General features: G+C 41.4%; 1 protein-coding gene across 1 annotated transcript; it reads right to left on the bottom strand.

The window, feature by feature from the left end:
* Window positions 1-2,177: 2,177 nt before the first annotated feature.
* On the bottom strand, window positions 2,178-17,116 carry NKRF (NFKB repressing factor). Its single transcript, XM_049871783.1, has 3 exons — window positions 16,439-17,116; window positions 6,435-6,565; window positions 2,178-5,291 (listed from the first exon to the last, which is right to left on the bottom strand). The coding sequence occupies exons 1-3, from the start codon at window positions 16,702-16,704 to the stop codon at window positions 3,334-3,336; spliced, it is 2,355 nt and encodes a 784-aa protein (XP_049727740.1). The 5' UTR covers window positions 16,705-17,116; the 3' UTR covers window positions 2,178-3,333.
* Window positions 17,117-18,978: the final 1,862 nt, after the last annotated feature.

Raw genomic sequence — 18,978 nt, 5'->3', positions numbered from 1 at the left:
GGCTAAATGAAATTAAACTAAATCCTTATTGGTGCATGTACCCCACTCTTCCTTTAAGACTTGGTACTTAAACCTCAATGGGGGGGCGTCAGTCTATACAGAATACACGTTCATGGTTTGTTGCACCTAGGAGAAAATACCTTTTGGTCAATTCCATGTTTGCTTCAAAGCAGAACCACATCAACTGGGTCCTTATTTGGTGGATTCGTTTTACATTCATTTTTTCACCCTGCTGTGGCCGGGTAGGAAACTCTGGTGGCGTAGTGGTTAAGTGCTACTGCTGCTAACCAAGAGTTTGGCAGTTCAAATCTGCCAGGCGTTCCTTGGAAACTATCGGGCAGTCCTACTCTGTCCTATAGGCTCGCTATGAGTCGGAATCAACTCGACGGCACTGGGTTTGGTTTTGGGGTGGCCAGGTATCCTAAATATTTTGACATTGTTAATCATACAAAAAAAATTAAAGGTGAGATTGGGAGTGGACAGATTTAATAATACCTTTTTCTTTTATATACCTCCTAAGAAATACTATTCCCAAGCAATTTCACAGGCTAATCCTTTTAAAACCTTACAACAGAGACCCAACAAGCTGACATCTCAAAAGCATCATACCCATGGTCAAAGACACCACAAACCATCCATTTGAACATTTAATGCTAATTTGCCTTTATTTTTTTACAAACACCACAGGCTGCCTGCATGTAATTATAACAAAGTTAATTAAAATCGATTTGAGAGGTCCCTTTTCAAATAGCAGGCAGATTTGAACTTGAGCCCTCAATTCCACACCTGCTGATGTGAGGAAGGGGGTTTGATGAAGAACCAAAGTTGTAATTAGAGTCCTTTATTTAGGACCCATCTCCAGCTCCAGGGGTTACTGAAGTCAGTGCATCGTAACACTACTAAAAAAAGAATCCCAACAGAATGGATGAGATTTCCATTCATTTTGCAATCAAAGGAGAGGTAAGAAATCTGAAAAGTAGATCTCTGAGACTTAATGCTATATTTAACTGAAAGCAGAGCTAGTTCCTCAGTATTACAATGTATTTAAGTAATTAAAACTTGAAACTGCTCATTTACCTCTAGGTTTTATAGCAAGGTTACTGGGTTAAAAATGACTGCTATTGCAGAGAGAAAATACAGGAACCAATGGTAAGGGGGCAAAATGTAACAGCAAGGTTGTTAGCAGCTGATTCTCGTCAACCCCATTTCTCAACATATTTATTCCCAAGCAGAGTTCCGTGACTTCACCCTAACTCTGCACCGGTCCCAAAGCTGACCTTAAGAAGTTAAGAAACTCGACCCCTTGAACCCAGGAACCAAATCTGTATATACTTGGCACAGTTATTTGAGAACCTTCTTAACTATAACTTCATTAATATTCTGTTGGACTCATCTAACCAAACCAGAATTATATATAAATTTCCTTACTCCATCCTGCCAAAAAAAATCATTTTGGAGAGGAAAGACATACAAAGAAAAAAATGACTGAAGGTTTCATGTCCCTTAATCCCTAAAGCCACCCTTACTCAGAGAATTGAAGACTAAGCTGTTTTCATTCACTAATTGAACTGTAGGTTCTCAAGGTTGGCATGAACCTTGTAGGTTAAAAGAAAAAAAACTTAACTCCTGTAAAATTTATTAAGACTTCAGCTTAGTTCCCTATGTCATTATGGAAATATTAAGTTGACCAAAATGAAATGCATACTTCGTGTCTCTTCCTAACAAAAGGCCACACACCGTGGAGAATGAGGCAGTGGAAAGCAAATAGCATACATGGTTAGTCACTGTAGGTGACTACCAGTTACAGACATCCAGATGTGAAGTTAATCCCTTACGTTGAAAAAATACTGACTTAGCTACAATGTTTACAAATTAAATATTAATGTTAATATATAAATTTTAAGTATAAATAAGGAGAGGAAAAGAAAATTACTCTTTATTGTGACCAATCACTTGTCAAGCGTGGTGCTCAATGTTTTAGACACCGTTCTGAACAGCATCCCACTGGAGATGGTTAACTGTCAATATTCATCTGTGCTGTTACAGGTAAAGTTATACTTGATTTATCTGCAATACAAAAACAAAATCATGTAGGAGTGAACAGCCTAAGATTTGACTGTAGCCAGCATGTCGGTCCATAGGAAACCTGTAATGAGTGACTGACTAGTTGTTCCTGTCTGCTAAGTCATGTTCATCCACGTGTGTTCTGGTGTTGAAATATTTTGTGCAAGCACTACTTCCCTTCTCCAAAGACCCAAAGTGTCCTTACTAGGTTGCTGCCTAGAAATAAGCACACCACCATTTTGATCAACTCGGGCTCCTTTTATTCTGGAAGCATACACTAATTCTTTTTATACATTTTTTTTACATTCCAGAAATAAGCGAAAATAGCAGTTTTAAATATGTTACAAAGTTGGCTTTTGAGGCTTAATAAGCTTTTTGAGAGAGGGACCAGCCAACTGACCTTTTCATCAAAGCACCAATGTCCCCTTCAGTCTTTTCCACCAAGCTCTACCACAGCTGTGGTTGGGTCGCTTTGGACGTGCTGCACAGCCAAACCCTGGGAAAGCTACAATGGAGACTTGCTGCGAGTCTCTCTGCAAGGCACCAAGAACAAACAGTTCAAGCTTCCTTTCTTCGGACTGAATCAAACCGTTTTTGAATCCTTTCAATTGCTCTCTCAAGAAGTGCTCTCTCAGCATGAAGACTAGAATTTGTTAAAACCCATATATCACAAGATACAGTAAATCACTCCCGATATTCTGGAAATCATATGGCAGAAGTTATAAATAAATGAACACTAAAATTACTTTAAGAAAGTTTTACATCATTTAGTTGGTAAGGACATTTACATGTACAGCACAATTTACTGTTAAACATTCTACAGCTAGCTTCACACAAAGATGAAAACAGATAATACAAAATGATCTGACATCTTCCACAGTTCTGGCAGTAAGACTATAGTTTTACTGTAGTCAATAGCAACTTTACATATGGTTTGCAGATTGCTGTGCTATGCCCTTTAAAATGAGAACTTCTTTCTCAGAGTAAAATTCCATTTGGATATGGGGTCTTGCTTGTACAAACTGCTAAAATTCAAGGGCCACAGCAATATCAAAGACACAAACAGTAACTGCACAGTATCATCTTCTGGATTAAGCTAATACAAGCGGACAGAATTCTCCAGGTTCCGATATCCAATAAAGCACTATATGAAATGAACAAAGTGAAACATCTTAAGAAGGAATATACTCTGCAACCAGAAAACATATCTCTTCAGTTTAATTAATAAATCTGCCTCATTAGGCATTTACAAAATCAATTAGTAAGAGCTCAATTTGCTTGAGGCATTACAAGTTCATAATGCCCCACTTGGCCTTCCTGTTTGAGCTGATCGAGTAGGTCTTCCTTCCGCCTTTTTCTACCTACCACCAGGTACCTATCGTGGCCCACCCCGTGAGACTTACTCTTCAGGCCGTATTTCTGGGCAATCTGGTGTATTTGCTTCCGCTCATCATTAGTCAGCTCCGTAGAGAAAGTCAAATCTGAGTGGCTCTCGGAGCGGGCGTAATTTCTGATGATCTGTTCAATATCTCGCTTGGCAATTTTATTTACTCTCTCTACATCAAGACCGAGCCCTTCTCGCTTATGCTGTTCTTTGACAGAGATCGGCTCCCGGATGCCCTCTCCAGATTTACCTAGCCCACCCCCCGTCCAACCCATCTTCCTCAGCAGCTGATTTCCAATGTTATCTTCTTTGATTTGTTGTTTGTAAGCCTCCTCTGCTGAGCGGCCCTGAATTTCATTTCTGGAAATCACATCTTCAACAGCTCCTTTCTTCAAGTTGTTAATGACAGTCGGCTGGGTCTTTTTGAGGGTTTTCACAGCTTCCCCAGCAGCTTCATACTTGACAGTTTTCTTCACCCCAACTGCTTCGGCAATTACTTCACTCTCTAGAATCACCTTGCATTTCCACCGGAGGCCTGTCATTCTCTCATAGACGTATTCAACTGTCATCCGGTTAAACTGAGCTGTGTCGTTCAGTGTGCACACAGGATTTGAAGAATTCTCATAAACCACGAGATCCTTTATGTCTTTCTTCTTCCCAGATCCCCTGGGTGAAGAGCCTGTTTGGCATTGTGAACTTTTGACAGATGGGTAAGTGGGTTGAGTTTTTTGAAGAATCTTCAAAGCCTCATCAGCAGCTGCATGCTTGCTTGTTTTTTTGGTTCCATAACCTTCGGCTAAGCAGTGATCTTGCAAAAACACCTGACAACGCCATGTGCGATTTGGCATCATCTCATATTTGTATTCAACTGACATCTTGTTGTACGAGGCAGAATTGTTAAGGATGCCAATTGCATCGTTTGCATTTTCCGTTAGGACAAAATTGGTCCAGTGTTTGGCAGAAGCATTAAATATCGGCTGCCCAGAAGCATCTTTAGCCAGCACCACCAGCTCTTCTGGTGGTTTCAGAGCTGGAGGAAAGTCATAAGAAGGCATGCCAATCTGACACACCACAAGGTCCTCTCCAATTGTGTGCTTGAATTTCCGTCGGACAACTCTAACTTCAATGCGTTTCTGCAAGAGTTTTATAGCTAGTTCAGTAGCTCGATCCCTGGATCCATTTTTGCTTCCAGCATAACCTGTAGTTAAGTAGATATTTTGGCACCTAACTTCACAAGCGTAACCATCTATTAGAAGTTTTTTATTTTTCGGGATGTCGGCAGGAGGGATTTCTTTTAGAGGGGTGTATATATACTCAGGATTTGTCTTACAGGCCTGAATACAACGAGTTAACATATATGTATAATTAATTTTATCAGATCCAGAAGTCATCTCTGGATTAGAAAGGTTCTTCCAGATAGTCGCAGTTAACTTTTCAATAAAATACTGCTTCTCGGCTACCACTGAGTCAGGAAATGTCTGTGATGGTGAAGGCTCGGGAGCTGACTGAGAGTTAGCCTGCTGTGATGTGCTGCTTGGAGCAGGGTTTCCACTGTCAAAACACATGTTGGCTGTTACAGGCTGGTCTTTTGTGAAAATAAATCCTGACGAATCACAATACTGAGAATTCCCATCTTGTATACTGAAAGAGTCTTGAGTATAATCTTGGTAGATGTCTCTTGGCATGCTGGCAAAATGTGTTTGTTCATTTACCTCTTTTGTTTGAGGGCCACAAGGATCTTCCTGTCTTTCATCTTTTGAACTACTAGCTACAAAATGTACAGGCTCAAAACGAGGTCTCGCATGGAATTTTGAACCGGCTTGCTTTTTAGGAGGATTTTGACCTATAGAATGAGTGAAATTTACAATTCATTAAAAAGGGAATATTTAAAAAGAACCAAGCAGGAAAACAGTACCAACCAAATTATCTGCAAGCTGCACTGTTGGTACAAGATATTTCCCATCACAAAACCTTTAGGTGAAAGGACTCAAATATCAATGTGGGGTCCCAGCATAAAGAGGGACATTCCCTGTCCTTCCACGTGTAAGGTAAGACTCTTGTTAGAAAATATACCATTGACTCAGGCATGCAGGTCACCACCATGCATGACTGGTAGATGCTTTCACAGCAAATGGGTTAAACACAGGTGAAGTATACTCAAAGCAGTGTAGGATTGTTCGAATATAATTTCACACCACCTGTGCTGAAACTGTAGGGTCGCTGTGAGTCGGAATCGACTCGACAGCACTGGGTTTCATTTTTTGGGTTTTTTTTTTTGTGCTGAAAAGCTCACTTCTTAAGGAGTGCACATGGAACAGCTGGCTCTAATGCAACAGAGATGATGACCAGAGGCATTCACAAACCCTTTCTGTTTTGTATCAGAGGTGAGTGACTCTATGATGGTGTTTTACATAGTTGTGACTGATAATCAAATAAAAGAATTACCAAAAGATCCCGAAAGTTTCAACCTCAAATTCTTAGTCCTGACCTCTTCTGCATGACAAGGTGCTTGCTGTATTTTATTTTTAGAAGAAACGACAGCTAGAAACTAATGGGTTGTGGGGGATACCAAATCTAAAGCTGTAGAAGACCTCTGGATTGAGGCTATAGCAGACATTCTGCTAGAGCTTCCTCCCTGTAACACTGTTCAGTAGAAAGCTGGCCCATATTTGGACCCATCCAAGAGGATTTAATTACTTAGATATGCAAATGATCACAGTATAAGGTGTTCTATTTGGAGGAAGGCACCATGGCACGGACTTCAAGCATAGCATTATAGTCTGACTTCAGTATTCTTAGTTTTCGATTCTATTTAGCAGTCTCCAAAAAAAGGGTAAATAACTGAAAGTTAAAACTCTTTTACATCTGTGTAAAACCCAATGTTATTTAAAACCATATACCACACTCATATTATTAAAACAAACAACAACAAAAAAAAGCCATGTTGTTTCTTCAAATCCCACCTTCCAGAAACAAGTATACTCACCGTCACACGTTGAGAGGTGGCGTTTTTGACCTTTGGAAGATTTGGACAGCATCAGATCATATGAAGGCATCTCCCCAATATCAATACCTTCGGCCATTTGGAGAATTTTTTCCATCAAGCGTGGGCTGTACCTATTTAAATTAATATGATCTACTGTTAAAACAAATAAGAATGTAGTTTTTAAAAAAGCTTCTAAATGAGCCAGTCTTAAAATTGCTCCCACAGGACCTTATCAACAGAGTATCTTGGATATAAAACGGAAGAATCTGCCCCAAAATACTTACCTATCAAATTATTTTCCTATCAAATGAGTAATTATGTTACTGTCATTAGAACCAAGCTTTTTCAGCATGAGACATACAAATCTAAAAATCAAGAAATTTAAGTAAGGACATTATCTTTAATTTGAATTGAAAATATCAGTATAAACTCATGATTTATTTTTCTCTTTCTAATACACACGTATATATATTCTAGCTCTGTCCAGTAAACGGTCTAGAGTAATAAGTGTTAAGAGCTGCTGGGTTGTTAATATCCAGATTGTGACCTCTGTACTTCCCACTCAAAGGAATCGAGGTCCTTAGAGAAACAGCTGAATCCAGGTCTGGAGCAGGAAATGTTTAGACTCCCACTGGCAAAAGTGAGCCAAAGTAAGTGTCAATAAGAACAATAACTACAAAGGATTAAAACATATCGCACATGCTTTAAGGAATCCATGAGTTCATAATGATACTTAAACAATCATTATTGGTCACATTTGCAAGATGGTAGGAAATCAAGTCATTACTCTAAAAACAGGTAAATAGTAAACAAAGAAGGCAAGCATTTATCCTGAGTTTTCCTGTACGAAGTGTACCTCAGAGCAACAACAGAGAGGTGATGAGGGAAAATCTTTTAAAGAAGCATTTCACTAATAAATGAAGGAATGATACACCACTATCACTCTGCAACACAATGAAATAATAAATCCAGGCAATGATCATCCAAAAACCAAAACCAAAACTGCTCCTATAGAGTCGATTCCAACTCATAGCAATGATCATCAGTGACTGCTAAAGCTATTAGGTGAAAAGTTGATGGAGTAGAACCCAGAAACAGACCCACACTAATATGCACAACTGATTGTTGACAAAGGTACAAAAGCAATGCAAACAGTTCTTAAACTTGATCACAAAAGAGTGACCCATGAAAGAGAAAACTGATATGAAAAAAAAGGGCCTCATCAAAATTAAAAACTTTGGCTTTTGAAGAACCTTGTAAAGTGGATGAAAAGACAACCTACAGACTGGGAGAAAATATCTGCAAACCACACATCCAACAGAAGTCTAGTACAAGAACATATGAAGACCTCTCAGAACTCAACAGTAAAAAACAAACAAAAAACCCAATTATAACATGGTCAAAGGACATGAACAGAACATTTCACCAAAGAGGAGATATACCCAGTACATGACAAATAGGCACATGAAAAGATGTTCAACATTAGCCATCAGAAAAATGCAACTTAAAACCACGATGACTGGTGAGGACGTGGAGAAAACTGTAACCCTCAGCCATTGCTGGCGGGAATGCAAAATGGTACACGGCTTCTGTGGAAAACAGTTTGGTGCTTCCTCAAAAAGGTAAACATAGAATTATCATATGACCCAGCAATTCCATCCCTAGGTATATTCTCAAAAGACTTGAAAGCAGGGACACAAATACTTGTGCACCAACATCGCAGCACTATTCACAATAGCCAAAAGGTGGCAACAACCCAGTTGTCCATCAATAGATAAATGGGTAGACAAAATGGGGTATATTCACACAATGGAATATTATTCAGCCATAAAGAGAAATGAAGTTCTGATACATGGTATGGCATGGATGAACCTTGAAAACATTATGCTGAGTGAAATAAGCCAGAAGCAAAAGGAGAAAATACTGTACGATCCCACTTACGTGAAGTATCTAGACTAGGAAAATGCAAAAAGACTGAAGTTTATTAATGGTTAGCAGGGGTGAGTGGGAGGGAGAAAGGGGGAATTACTGCTTAAGGGGCACTAAGTATGATGGAAAAATTCGGAAACGGATTGTGGTGATGACCGTACAACATGGTGAACGTAATTAATGTCGCTGAGTTGTACATGTGAAAATGGTTACCGTGGCAAATGTTTTGTTATATACATTTTACCACCAAAAAAAAGCTTAGCGTGTAGATACTAATAATTACCTTAAAACAAAAAAACCCACAATGATATCACTACACACTTCAGAATGGACACAATAAAAACTGGTGACAACACCAAATGCTGACAAGGATGCGGAGAAACTGAATCACTCACACATTGCTGGTGGGGATGCAAAATGGGACAGCCACTCTGGAAAACAATTTGGCAATCTCTTATAAAACTAAATATGCAATTACCATATGACCCAGCCATCACACTCGTGGAAATTTATCCCAGAAAAATGAAAACTTACATTCACACAAATACTTGTATGCAAACGTTCACAGCAGCTTTACTCATAATAGCCCAAAGCTGGAAAGAGCCCAGACATCCTTCAACAGGTGAATGGCTAAACAAACTCTGGTACAGACATACCATGGAACACTACTCAGCAATCAAAAGGAATGAACTATTGATACATGCAATGCTATATAAGGGTGGGAGGGAGGCGGATGTGGTTACAAAAGGGCAACGCGAGGATTCCTTATAGTACTGGAACTGTTCAGTGTCTTGACTGTGATGGTGAACACGTGAATGTACACGTGGTAACTCATATAGAATTAAATATACACATGTAAATGAGTACTTATAAAACTGGGGGAATTTGATTAAGATCAATGGATTATAACAAAGTCATTATCCTGGTTGTGATATTATACTGTAATTTTACAAAATGTTACCATTGGGGGAAACTGGGTAAAGTATATACAGGATCTCTCCGTATTACTTCCTACAACTGCATGTGAACCTACAATTATCTCAATAAAAATATCTATTACAAAACAGTCGATGGGGAACTTTATAATCACTAAAAATGGAGTCATCAGACATGTGCCCCAGATGCGATCCAATGGGACATACACAACACTATCTATAACGTACTCTCGCCCACCAAATAATTGAACCTGAACCTAACCAAGCCACTAACTCCCAGTTTATAGGAACTTAGAGGGGGAGATAAACATGTTAAACATTACCACAAGGATATAATCAGCCCAATCCAGAATGATGGAAACACTATATGACACCCCAGTTCCTTCCATCAAATAAATAGCATGAAAATAAAAGGAGAGGGAGAAGGTTATAGCTTAAAGGAGACATATCAGCCAAATATAATGTGTGGACCGTGTTTGGATCCTGAATCAAACAAACCAACTGTAAAAAAAATAAAATAAAATAAACATTTTTGAGACAAATGGAAAAAAATGGGACATAGGCTAGGCACTGGATGATATTTAAAAATTATTGTTAATGTTGTTGCGCGTGAATAATGGTATCGTGACTGCTTTTAAAGATCCTTAGATACATACTTCAGTATTTACAGGTGAAATGATGCCAGGATTCTCTTCAATGTGCTCCAGACTAGACCCCACAAAAGAAGTACGGACAGGAGAGAAGAAATAAGAAGGATAACATAACAAACTATTGGTAATTGCAGAAGCTGAGTGATGGGTACATCATTAAGCTAGTCTCTCTTCTTTCGTTTTTGTTTTCCATAATAAGAAGTTTCAAAATACAGAATTTTTAAATGGCTCCTTATGAAGTAGCCTGGCTGCTTGAGAGTATCATTTTACTGCAGAGAAACAAAAGTATGGGCTCATGTGAAGTAAGGTTTGGTTATCATGGGTACCTGTTTACCCTTTCTACCTTCAGAGCCTTTCAGGGGGTACTACCTATAGAGATCCATGGTAGCGTCTGAGAAGAAAGTTCTGAAAATGAGTTAACTATCACGCCTTTACATGAATAGGTGCTGAACTTGAAGGGGGTAACAATTTCCATTTCCAGCACAAAAGGTTTCACACTCAGCAGACATGTTTCCTTGCAAAGCACAGAAGATAAGGATCCCCAGACAGCTTACCAAAAGCTAGCGCAGCTGTAACCTGCACTTCCTACTAGTAACTGTCGCTGCTGCACTGGTATTTAAATACCAAAAGTAATTTCATTTTCATTTACTCTTACATGAACTTCAGAAAGTTTAGCCTAAAAATGTTATACATTCTCTCACTTCCATTCAGATTTGGGGGTCCAATTTCTAAGGTGTGAGATGAAAAAAAAAATATATATATACATATATGAAAATGAGATGAAGTCTACCTAGATTGTTATTGCAACTAAGCTACTCACCTGGAATTTCAGTCAAAATTGCTCTCTCCAGACCTTCAATTAGAGCATAATTCCAAACACAGTGTACAACTGTAAATGACATGTCATACGGGGTGCATGAATGATGCATTTGGGGCTCACTTCATGAGCACTCACTCTACTTCTAGGTTTCTGCTAGCATTAGCAATGATTATACCTTTGTACTGTTCCCTATTCATTATATCTGCCACGAAATTCAACATCACCCATAGGCTACAAAAATAAACCCCTGCATAGGTTGTCAACACAGTCAGCTTCTCAGTCTTTTATTAGGCAGCCATAACACCAAAGAAGCCTAACCAGCAGGAATAATAATGGAAAAGATGTATAGTTTTTAACACCATACTATTCAAAGAACAATGCAAAAATTAATCTAGAGTCTTCCATAAGACCACCACCAGGATTTCATTCCTATTTCTAAAATTCTCCAGAGAGTAGTTATCCAGGGATAAAGAAGTGGTTCCACAAATTTGAAATAAGCCAAAGCAGCAAAGCTTTTATTACTCAATTTCCATAGTGTATTTAATAGTAACACCTTTTCTCCAGGTGTTTTAGGAAACCCACATAGAAAAGCACCTACAATCTCAACCACCGATATCATTTTGGGATTTATCTTTTACTCCTTTTCCTATGCTTTCCATACTACTACCAACCCTAAATCACAATCAGAGCATCTGTGTTAATTTGCAATCTGGTGGGGGGGGAGGTTGTTTTTAATTTATTATATCATAAATATTTTCTCTATGTCATTATCGTGAGTTTTAACGGCTATACAGTATTCTATCTTATGGAGGGACCATGATGTAAAGTACCATTAAGGCAAGACTAATAATTTTAAGATGCATACATATTATATAATTAAGTCTGTTAATTTTCCCATTTGGTTGTAAATGCTTAAAAAAGAAAAACAAAAAGCCCCAACAGGTCTTCAGGGTTCTCAAAGGCAGCTTATAATGTACCAAGCTTTTGGAAACTAGGATGCCATTTAATTTTTCCCACCATGCTTAGGAAATATTTTTAATATATTAAACTGCTCCACTAGGTCCAAATAAAAAAGCTGAGATTTGAACAGTACGCAAAAATTAGGGTTTCCAGTTATAAAATTATTTACTCAAAACTAACTGTAAGACTTCTTACATCATAAGTGAATAACATACAACCAGATTATTGGTAATCTTTCAAAAGCTCTCATTCATACTTCATTAGCTGGAGACTTACGCTGCTTGTTGTCGTTAGCTTCTTTTGTTAGCTTCCAGACACACGGCAACCCCATGCACAACTGGATCGAACTGCTGTGATCCACAGGGCTTTCACTAGCTGCTCTTTGGAAGTAGATCACCAGGCCTTTCTTCCTAGTCTTTCTCAGTCTGGACGCTGCTCCACCGAAAGCTGTTCAGCATTATACCACCACACAAGCCTCCACTGACAGATGGGTGGTAACTGCGTTACAGGTGCATTGGCTGGGAACTGAACCTGGATCTCCAGCATGGAAGGTGAGAATTGTACCACTGAACCACCACATAAGTCAGACTTATGCACTCTATCTACCATATGAGAAGTTAATTTCACAACATAAGCCCAGCCAGCATCTACCTTTTCAAACACCAGCAAGGCTGGTTTTGTTTTAAGCTCTATTTTCCCTATTAATTAATATCTCATCAAAGATGAGCAGGCCAGGATACTGCTTCTACTCCTATTAAGAATGGTTAGAAAACGGAATGTTCTGTTTTATTAGATATATATATATATATATATATATATACAATCTACTCTTTTTTTAAGTAAAACTTGCACAGTTCCCTAGGAGTTTGTATGAATAATTATTTAAGTGCTGTAGATGTAGTTTATTAGGAGACTACTAACTTTACATTAGCCACAAAACCTTTGAAATTGCTTGCAGAAAAAAATCATGATGGGCTGTTTACTTTTAAAAAACAGACAAATGAAAAAGTGAAGAGAAACAATTTCAGCTATTTGAGCTTTTGGGTTGCCTAGAGAGGAGCCCTCGTGGTGCAGTGGTTAAAGCACTTGGTTGCTAACTGAAAGGTCAATGGTTCAAAACCACCAGTGGCTCTGCAGAGAAAGATGTGGCAGTCTGCTTCCGTAAAGATTTACAGCCTTGGAAACCCTATGCGGGCAGTTCTACTCTGTCCTATAGGGTCTCTATGAGTCGGAATCCACTTGACAGCTATGGGTTTGGTTGCCTGGACTATGGAGAAAAAAATGATTAAAAACTGCAGACTGGAAAATATTGCTTTATTTTATGTTATAATGCAGTGCTTCTCAGTGTGGTCCCTGCATCAGCATCAGCATCACCTGGGAGCCTGTTAAAAATGCAAATTCACGGGCCCCACCTCAGACCTACTGAATCAGAAACTCTGGGGTGAAACCCAGCAATCTGTTTTAACAAGTCATACAGGTGGCTCTGATGCACATGTCAGTCTGAGAACCACCGTTATAGTCACAAGAAGATATTCAAACTTGCTCCCTGGAAATTGCCAGTATTACCAGAAGGAATGAAAAATAGTTTGCCTCCCTGCACATTTGAGCTCCTCCTGGCTTTGTCTTACGATTAAAGAATTTTCAAAGGTATCCTTGACCTAGGAGTTATTTCAGCCTTGACTAAAATGCAATACACACCCTGCCAGAGGGGGAAAAAGTGCAAAGAGTTCCCTTTATGAGACTGTTCATAGCTGTTCTAAAAGCCAACTGATGAGCCTTGAACAACAAATTAACGATTTAAGTTTACCCATTGCCATCGAGTTGATTCCAACTCATAGCAACCCTATAGGACAGAGTAGAACTATCCATAGGATTTCCAAGCCTGTGAGGAAGCAGACACACATCTTTCTTCTGTAAGTGGCTGGTGGGTTTGAACTGCCGACCTTTCAGGTTAGCAGCCTAGTGCTTTAACCACTGTACCACCAGGGATCCTTAATTTAAGTTTAGAAAGGGCTATTTAACCATGTACTCTGCAGCTCCCTTGAGAGAAAAGGAGAGTATTCTATCACAAAACAGATCAGAAAACACGAGTTCTGCCAAAGTCAGCATCAAGTGCTGGAGCATAGATCTTTTCCCACCTGAAGACGACAGCTAACATAAAGCCTGTCTAAAGTGGAAGACTGCACTTGGTTCCCAGTTTCCAAAATTCTTTATTGTTCCTTTCCCTTCTCCTATATCTAAGTCAAGGAGTCCTGGTGGTGCTCAGCTGCTAAGCAAAAGGTCGTGGATTGGACCCACCAGCCACTCCAAGGGAGAAAGACATGTGTCTGCTTCCGTAGAGATTACAGCTTTGGAACTCCTACGGGCAGTTCTACTCTGTCCTATAGGGTCACCATGAGTCGGAATCAACTCGGTGGCAACAAGCTTGGGTTTGCTTTATTTATATCTAAGTTATCAGACATAATGTGAACATTTCTGTTCAGTTAAGCTATTTGATGATGTTATGGCAATTCTTGTATTGGCTGAACTGACCTAACTACAATGGGGCACGCTGACTATAGTATACATACTGTAGCACACAGAGTAAAAAAAAAAACAAAACCCTGGAGGCTGGAGCTTTTAACACAGACTACCGTTGGCCTAAGGTCCCTGAGTGATACAAAGGGTTTCTGTTCGATACTAACCTAAAGGTTGGCAGTTTGAACCCATCTAGCGGCACTGTGGAAGAAAGGCCTGGCAATCTGCTTCCATAAAGATTACAGTCAAGAAAATCCTATGCAGCAGTTCTACTCTGCAACACACAGGGTCGCCATGTGTCAGAATCGACTCCACAGCAACAGGTTTGGTTTTATGGGGTTTTACTACTGGCCTTGTCTGTATTTTTTAATGCCCTGGTTATATTCTTGGAATGAAATCCTGAGATATACCGACGTGGCTTGTGCCAGTTACTTGCTTTTCACTTCTGGTTCATCCTCCCCAAATACGACAGCTGTGCCTCAGTGACACCCCATCATACTTGAGATCAGAAGACCTGGGTCCTAGCCCCAACTGTGGGACCCTGGACAAGTCACTGAACTTCTTGGCCTCCACTGCTTTAGCTGTGAAAATGAGACACCACCTAATTCCCAAGGCTGTTGTTGAGTATTAAATGAGATCATAAAGATTTCAAAAGTTTTGTACATTTTAAAGCTATACATCCATTCACTCCACACACATTTACTGAGCAGCTATTATACAGCAGGTGCTCTTCTAGGCATTGATGGTAAAAGTGTGAAAGCAAAATCCCTTGTTCCAGAGGAGCTTACATTCTAGTGCTAAGGTGAGATTTATTATTAACACAAAGGATGCTTATTCCCCTTTTGCACATAAAAAAAATTTTTTTTCTTTTTTAGGATTCGGGTTCCCCTTGGCCTTTTGTGAGATTAAGGACACCTTTTTTTATGAGTATAGGATAAAAGTACCTTTACAACATAGTTAAATGAAAGGCAATTAAATTTATCTGACTTGATTAATTACTGAGGCTTCCCCAGTTGTCACCAGTTCCTCCAGTGAAATTCATTATCTCTGGAGGTAGAAATTATGCTAACCTAGAGAAGATGGAGAAAATGTCTGTGATGAGAGCAAAGCAAAGGATCACACTGAATGCCATATTCAATCATTAAGGGTAGGAGTGGACAGTCCTCTTTTCCTGCATCTGTTACAGAGTCATTTGTTATAGAGTAATTCCTGGGTCTGAATTGGATGAATGTGATCTGACCATTTTCCAGAATTTCTCATCTTTCCTGATTAAAAAAAAAACCTCAGTGAGCCTGGAGTGTCAAAAAAGCAGCTTCCCAGTTGATCAAAGGAATGGTTAGTCTAGTACAGAGCCTATTTGGGAGTTCTGAAGGACAGAGGCACCAGCAGCCTGTTTTTAAAAAGAAATGCGTTGGAACCACACCGCAGTCTCCATTGAAAGCAAAGAGCTTTCAAAGAGGCCTCTTCCCAACGCACTAGGTTCTAAGAAAGCAAAAACACACAAAAATCTCACTCAGAGGCCAAATGTTAATTCTTCTTATCCTATTTAGGGCAAAGGAGGGCAATTCATTTTTACAACAGATGTATTCATTTCTTTGTTTGAGTCCAGACACAATATGTGCGAACCTACAAGCAAGGCGGACCCCTTCGGCTCAGACCTCAAACAAACCGGCTCAGACCTCAAACAAACCGCCTCCCCAGCAGAAGACAGGAAGACCCAGCTGGGGGGCTGCAAGTGAAGGGAGGTGTTTGATTTAAAGGGGATGGAAGAAGAAAATGATCAGGAGGAGACTAGGATTCGAACCGCGGGGTCTCCTCCCCTCCCCCGCAGGCCCTCGCAGCCCAGACTGTGGAATATTCTCTGCGGATACCGCATCCTTGGAAGGCCCTACGCAGGTCGGGACTCTGCTATTCATTATCTCCCCGCCCTCCAAAACCACCACCACAACCACCACCTCAAAATCCCCCTGTTCCAGGTGCTGCGTGATCTCCATCCCTGGCCCTGGAGGGGCCGCTCCCGCAATTCCCGCACCCTTCGGGCTGTTATGTCATCCTTTGCCACCTCGGTCGGCCACCCTCCCCAGCCCCACAGTGAGCCCTCTGGTGTCCTCCAGCACCTCCAAGCCCTCCTCCGTATCCGGCCTCCACCCCTAACCCGACCCCCATCCCCACTTGATCCCATCCCTGCCTCACCTGCAGCCCAAGAAAACGTGGTTGGTCCAGGCAGCAGAAAGTGCGAGGAGCTGGTCGAGGGCAGCCCCGGGATAGCTGTGCAGGTGCCGGCAGATGAAGCTGCGCCGCAGAGCCCACTGCCAGTCGCTTTCGTGGCTATAGCGCCACTGCTCCAGCACTGGCTCGGGCGGGGGCGGCGGGAGGGGCGGCAGCGGCGGCGGCGGGAGGGGGGGCAGCGGCGGCGGCGACAGGAAGTCGCCCCCCAACAGCAGACGTCCGCCAGCCATCTTCTCCGCCCCCAAGCAGGGACCCCAGGGAAGAAGCCGGCTGCGAATGCCGCGGTGCTGACGAGAGCGGGAACAGGGGTCCAGTGGGAGGGGCCGGGTGAGGAGGGGCGCTCCGAGGCGCGAAGACCAACTATGAGGGACTGGAGTGTGTGTGTGGGACGACCGTTAGAGAGAAGGCGATCAGGAGCTCACTTCCCGACGCCGGGCACAGCCCGCTGCACTCCTCCAGGAGTTGCAAGAGAAGGAGGAGGGCTCCCGCCACACAGCGCGCCGGGCGGGCCGAACCAGGCTCTGCGCTCCGCACCTCCGCGGACCCTCAGACCCACGCACCGCGCGGGGAAGGGTAAGAAAAAAAAAAAAAACAGCACGCTCTGCTCCCCTGCTCCGGGTTCTAGCCTACCTACCCCGCGTGCAGCCCCGAGGTTGTGAGGCCAGTGCGCGTGCGCGACGGCTGTTTCCTAACTTCGAACTCCCGTTGGTGAATCTCGCGTGACTTACTGTTTTCCCTCCTATGACAACGAGCCCGGTCCTTTGACGCACTATGTTGACAAACGGAGGGCGGGGACTTTGGAAAGGGATTTGAGGAAGGTTCTTTGAGGTTTTCTGAGGTTCGGAAAAGTGGTTCTGTTAAATCCCTAGAAGGCGCCCTCAGGCGATTGTTGGTAGCAATGGCTCACCTGACGCTTTTCCCTGGCTTTCTTAGCAGTGCGCCAGTGGGACCATGTCCTTTGGGAGGGACTTGAGTTTGGAATTGATTGTACACTTTTTTTTTTTTTAAATGTCAGCTCTCCGAGGTGCCTTGTCTTCAGGGGATAGCTTGGAAAGTTCTTTGAGTCGAGCATCATTAACTTTATATTTTATCGTGAAAACAGTAGAAGTGAAACACCTGAAAAGAAAATCATCCACAGCTCCACTTCCCAAGTCAGCCGCTTTGACCGCTCTGTACTCCATTCCAATTGCTGACAAACACAGATACCATTTTTACACAGTTCTAATCACAGTTGCAAGTAATTTTGTATTTCATGCAGCAATTTGAAACGTGCAAAATACAAAAAGTGTCCAAGGTACAGTGCTAAAATTCTCACAGTAGAAACCGGCTAAGTCACTCGAGCCAAATGTATTACTTCACCCCTGGATCTGCTCCAGTCAGTCCCCTCAATCCCTACCTGCCAACATGTGCTATTAAAGTAGTTCATCAATGAGTGTCTGTTAGCAGGAATTTACACAGCAGCTATTGTGTATTCAATATAGTAGAAAGACAAAGGGAAAAGGAACTGGGTTTTTTCTGCTGTAATGGAACTGATTACATTCTTGGTGGGGAGAAATAGTCCTGTATAAAACACTAAATGTCCCACCAACAGCAGGATCGTTGGATGAGGTGGCTTTGACCCATTATCCTCTTTAACTCTTCAATGACATATTCCTAACTACATGACACATCTTACACATGCGTAGGGGTGTATTGGACTGAGAAGAGCACAAGATAACAGCACTTTTCACACTGTTTCATAATTTTTTATTTCCACATCTGTCTCTCCGATTACAGTTTATGGAAGTAATGACAGCCTTTGAACCATCGAATCAAAGAACATGATATTACTCAAAGATCATAAATTCATGTCATCATTGTATGAACAAAAAAAATAGGGCCAGAGAGGTGAAGTGACATGCCGATGGCCATAGAAATAGTTCAAGGCAAAGCTGAGATAAGAATCTAGGACACGTGGGTCCCCATCCAGTGTTCCCCCAGTCACTTGCCATTGCATCACCCTGTTTTATTTTTCTCACAGCATGTATCACTTTTTGAACTTGTTTGTTTATAATTTGACTGCAACCCCCTACCAGTTGCCATCAGCCGACTCTGACTCATGGCAACCACATGTGTGTCAGAGCAGAACTGTGCCCCATAGGGTTTTCAGTGGCTGATTTTTCAGAAGTAGATCATCAGGCCTTTCTTTCGAGGTGCCTCTGGGTGGACTCGAACCTCCAACCTTTCGGTTAGCAGCCAGCAGCCCTGCTCATTAACCATTTGCACCACCCAAGGACTGCAATCCCCCCTACTAGAATGTAAGCTTCATGAGAGCAGGGCCCTCATCTGTTTTGCTTTTAGCACCTACACCTGGCTCCTATACCAAAGAAACAAACTTGTTGCCGTTGAGTCAATTCCAACTCCTACCGACCCTACAGGACAAAGTAGAACTGCCCCATAGGGTTTCTAAGGCTGTAATCTTTACAGAAGCAGACTGCCACATCTTTCTCCCTGGGAGTGTCTAA

Source organism: Elephas maximus, chromosome X (genome assembly GCF_024166365.1).
Source record: "Elephas maximus indicus isolate mEleMax1 chromosome X, mEleMax1 primary haplotype, whole genome shotgun sequence".
NCBI classification, from domain to species: Eukaryota; Metazoa; Chordata; class Mammalia; order Proboscidea; family Elephantidae; genus Elephas; species Elephas maximus.
This window is presented reverse-complemented; position numbering and strand designations above follow the sequence as displayed.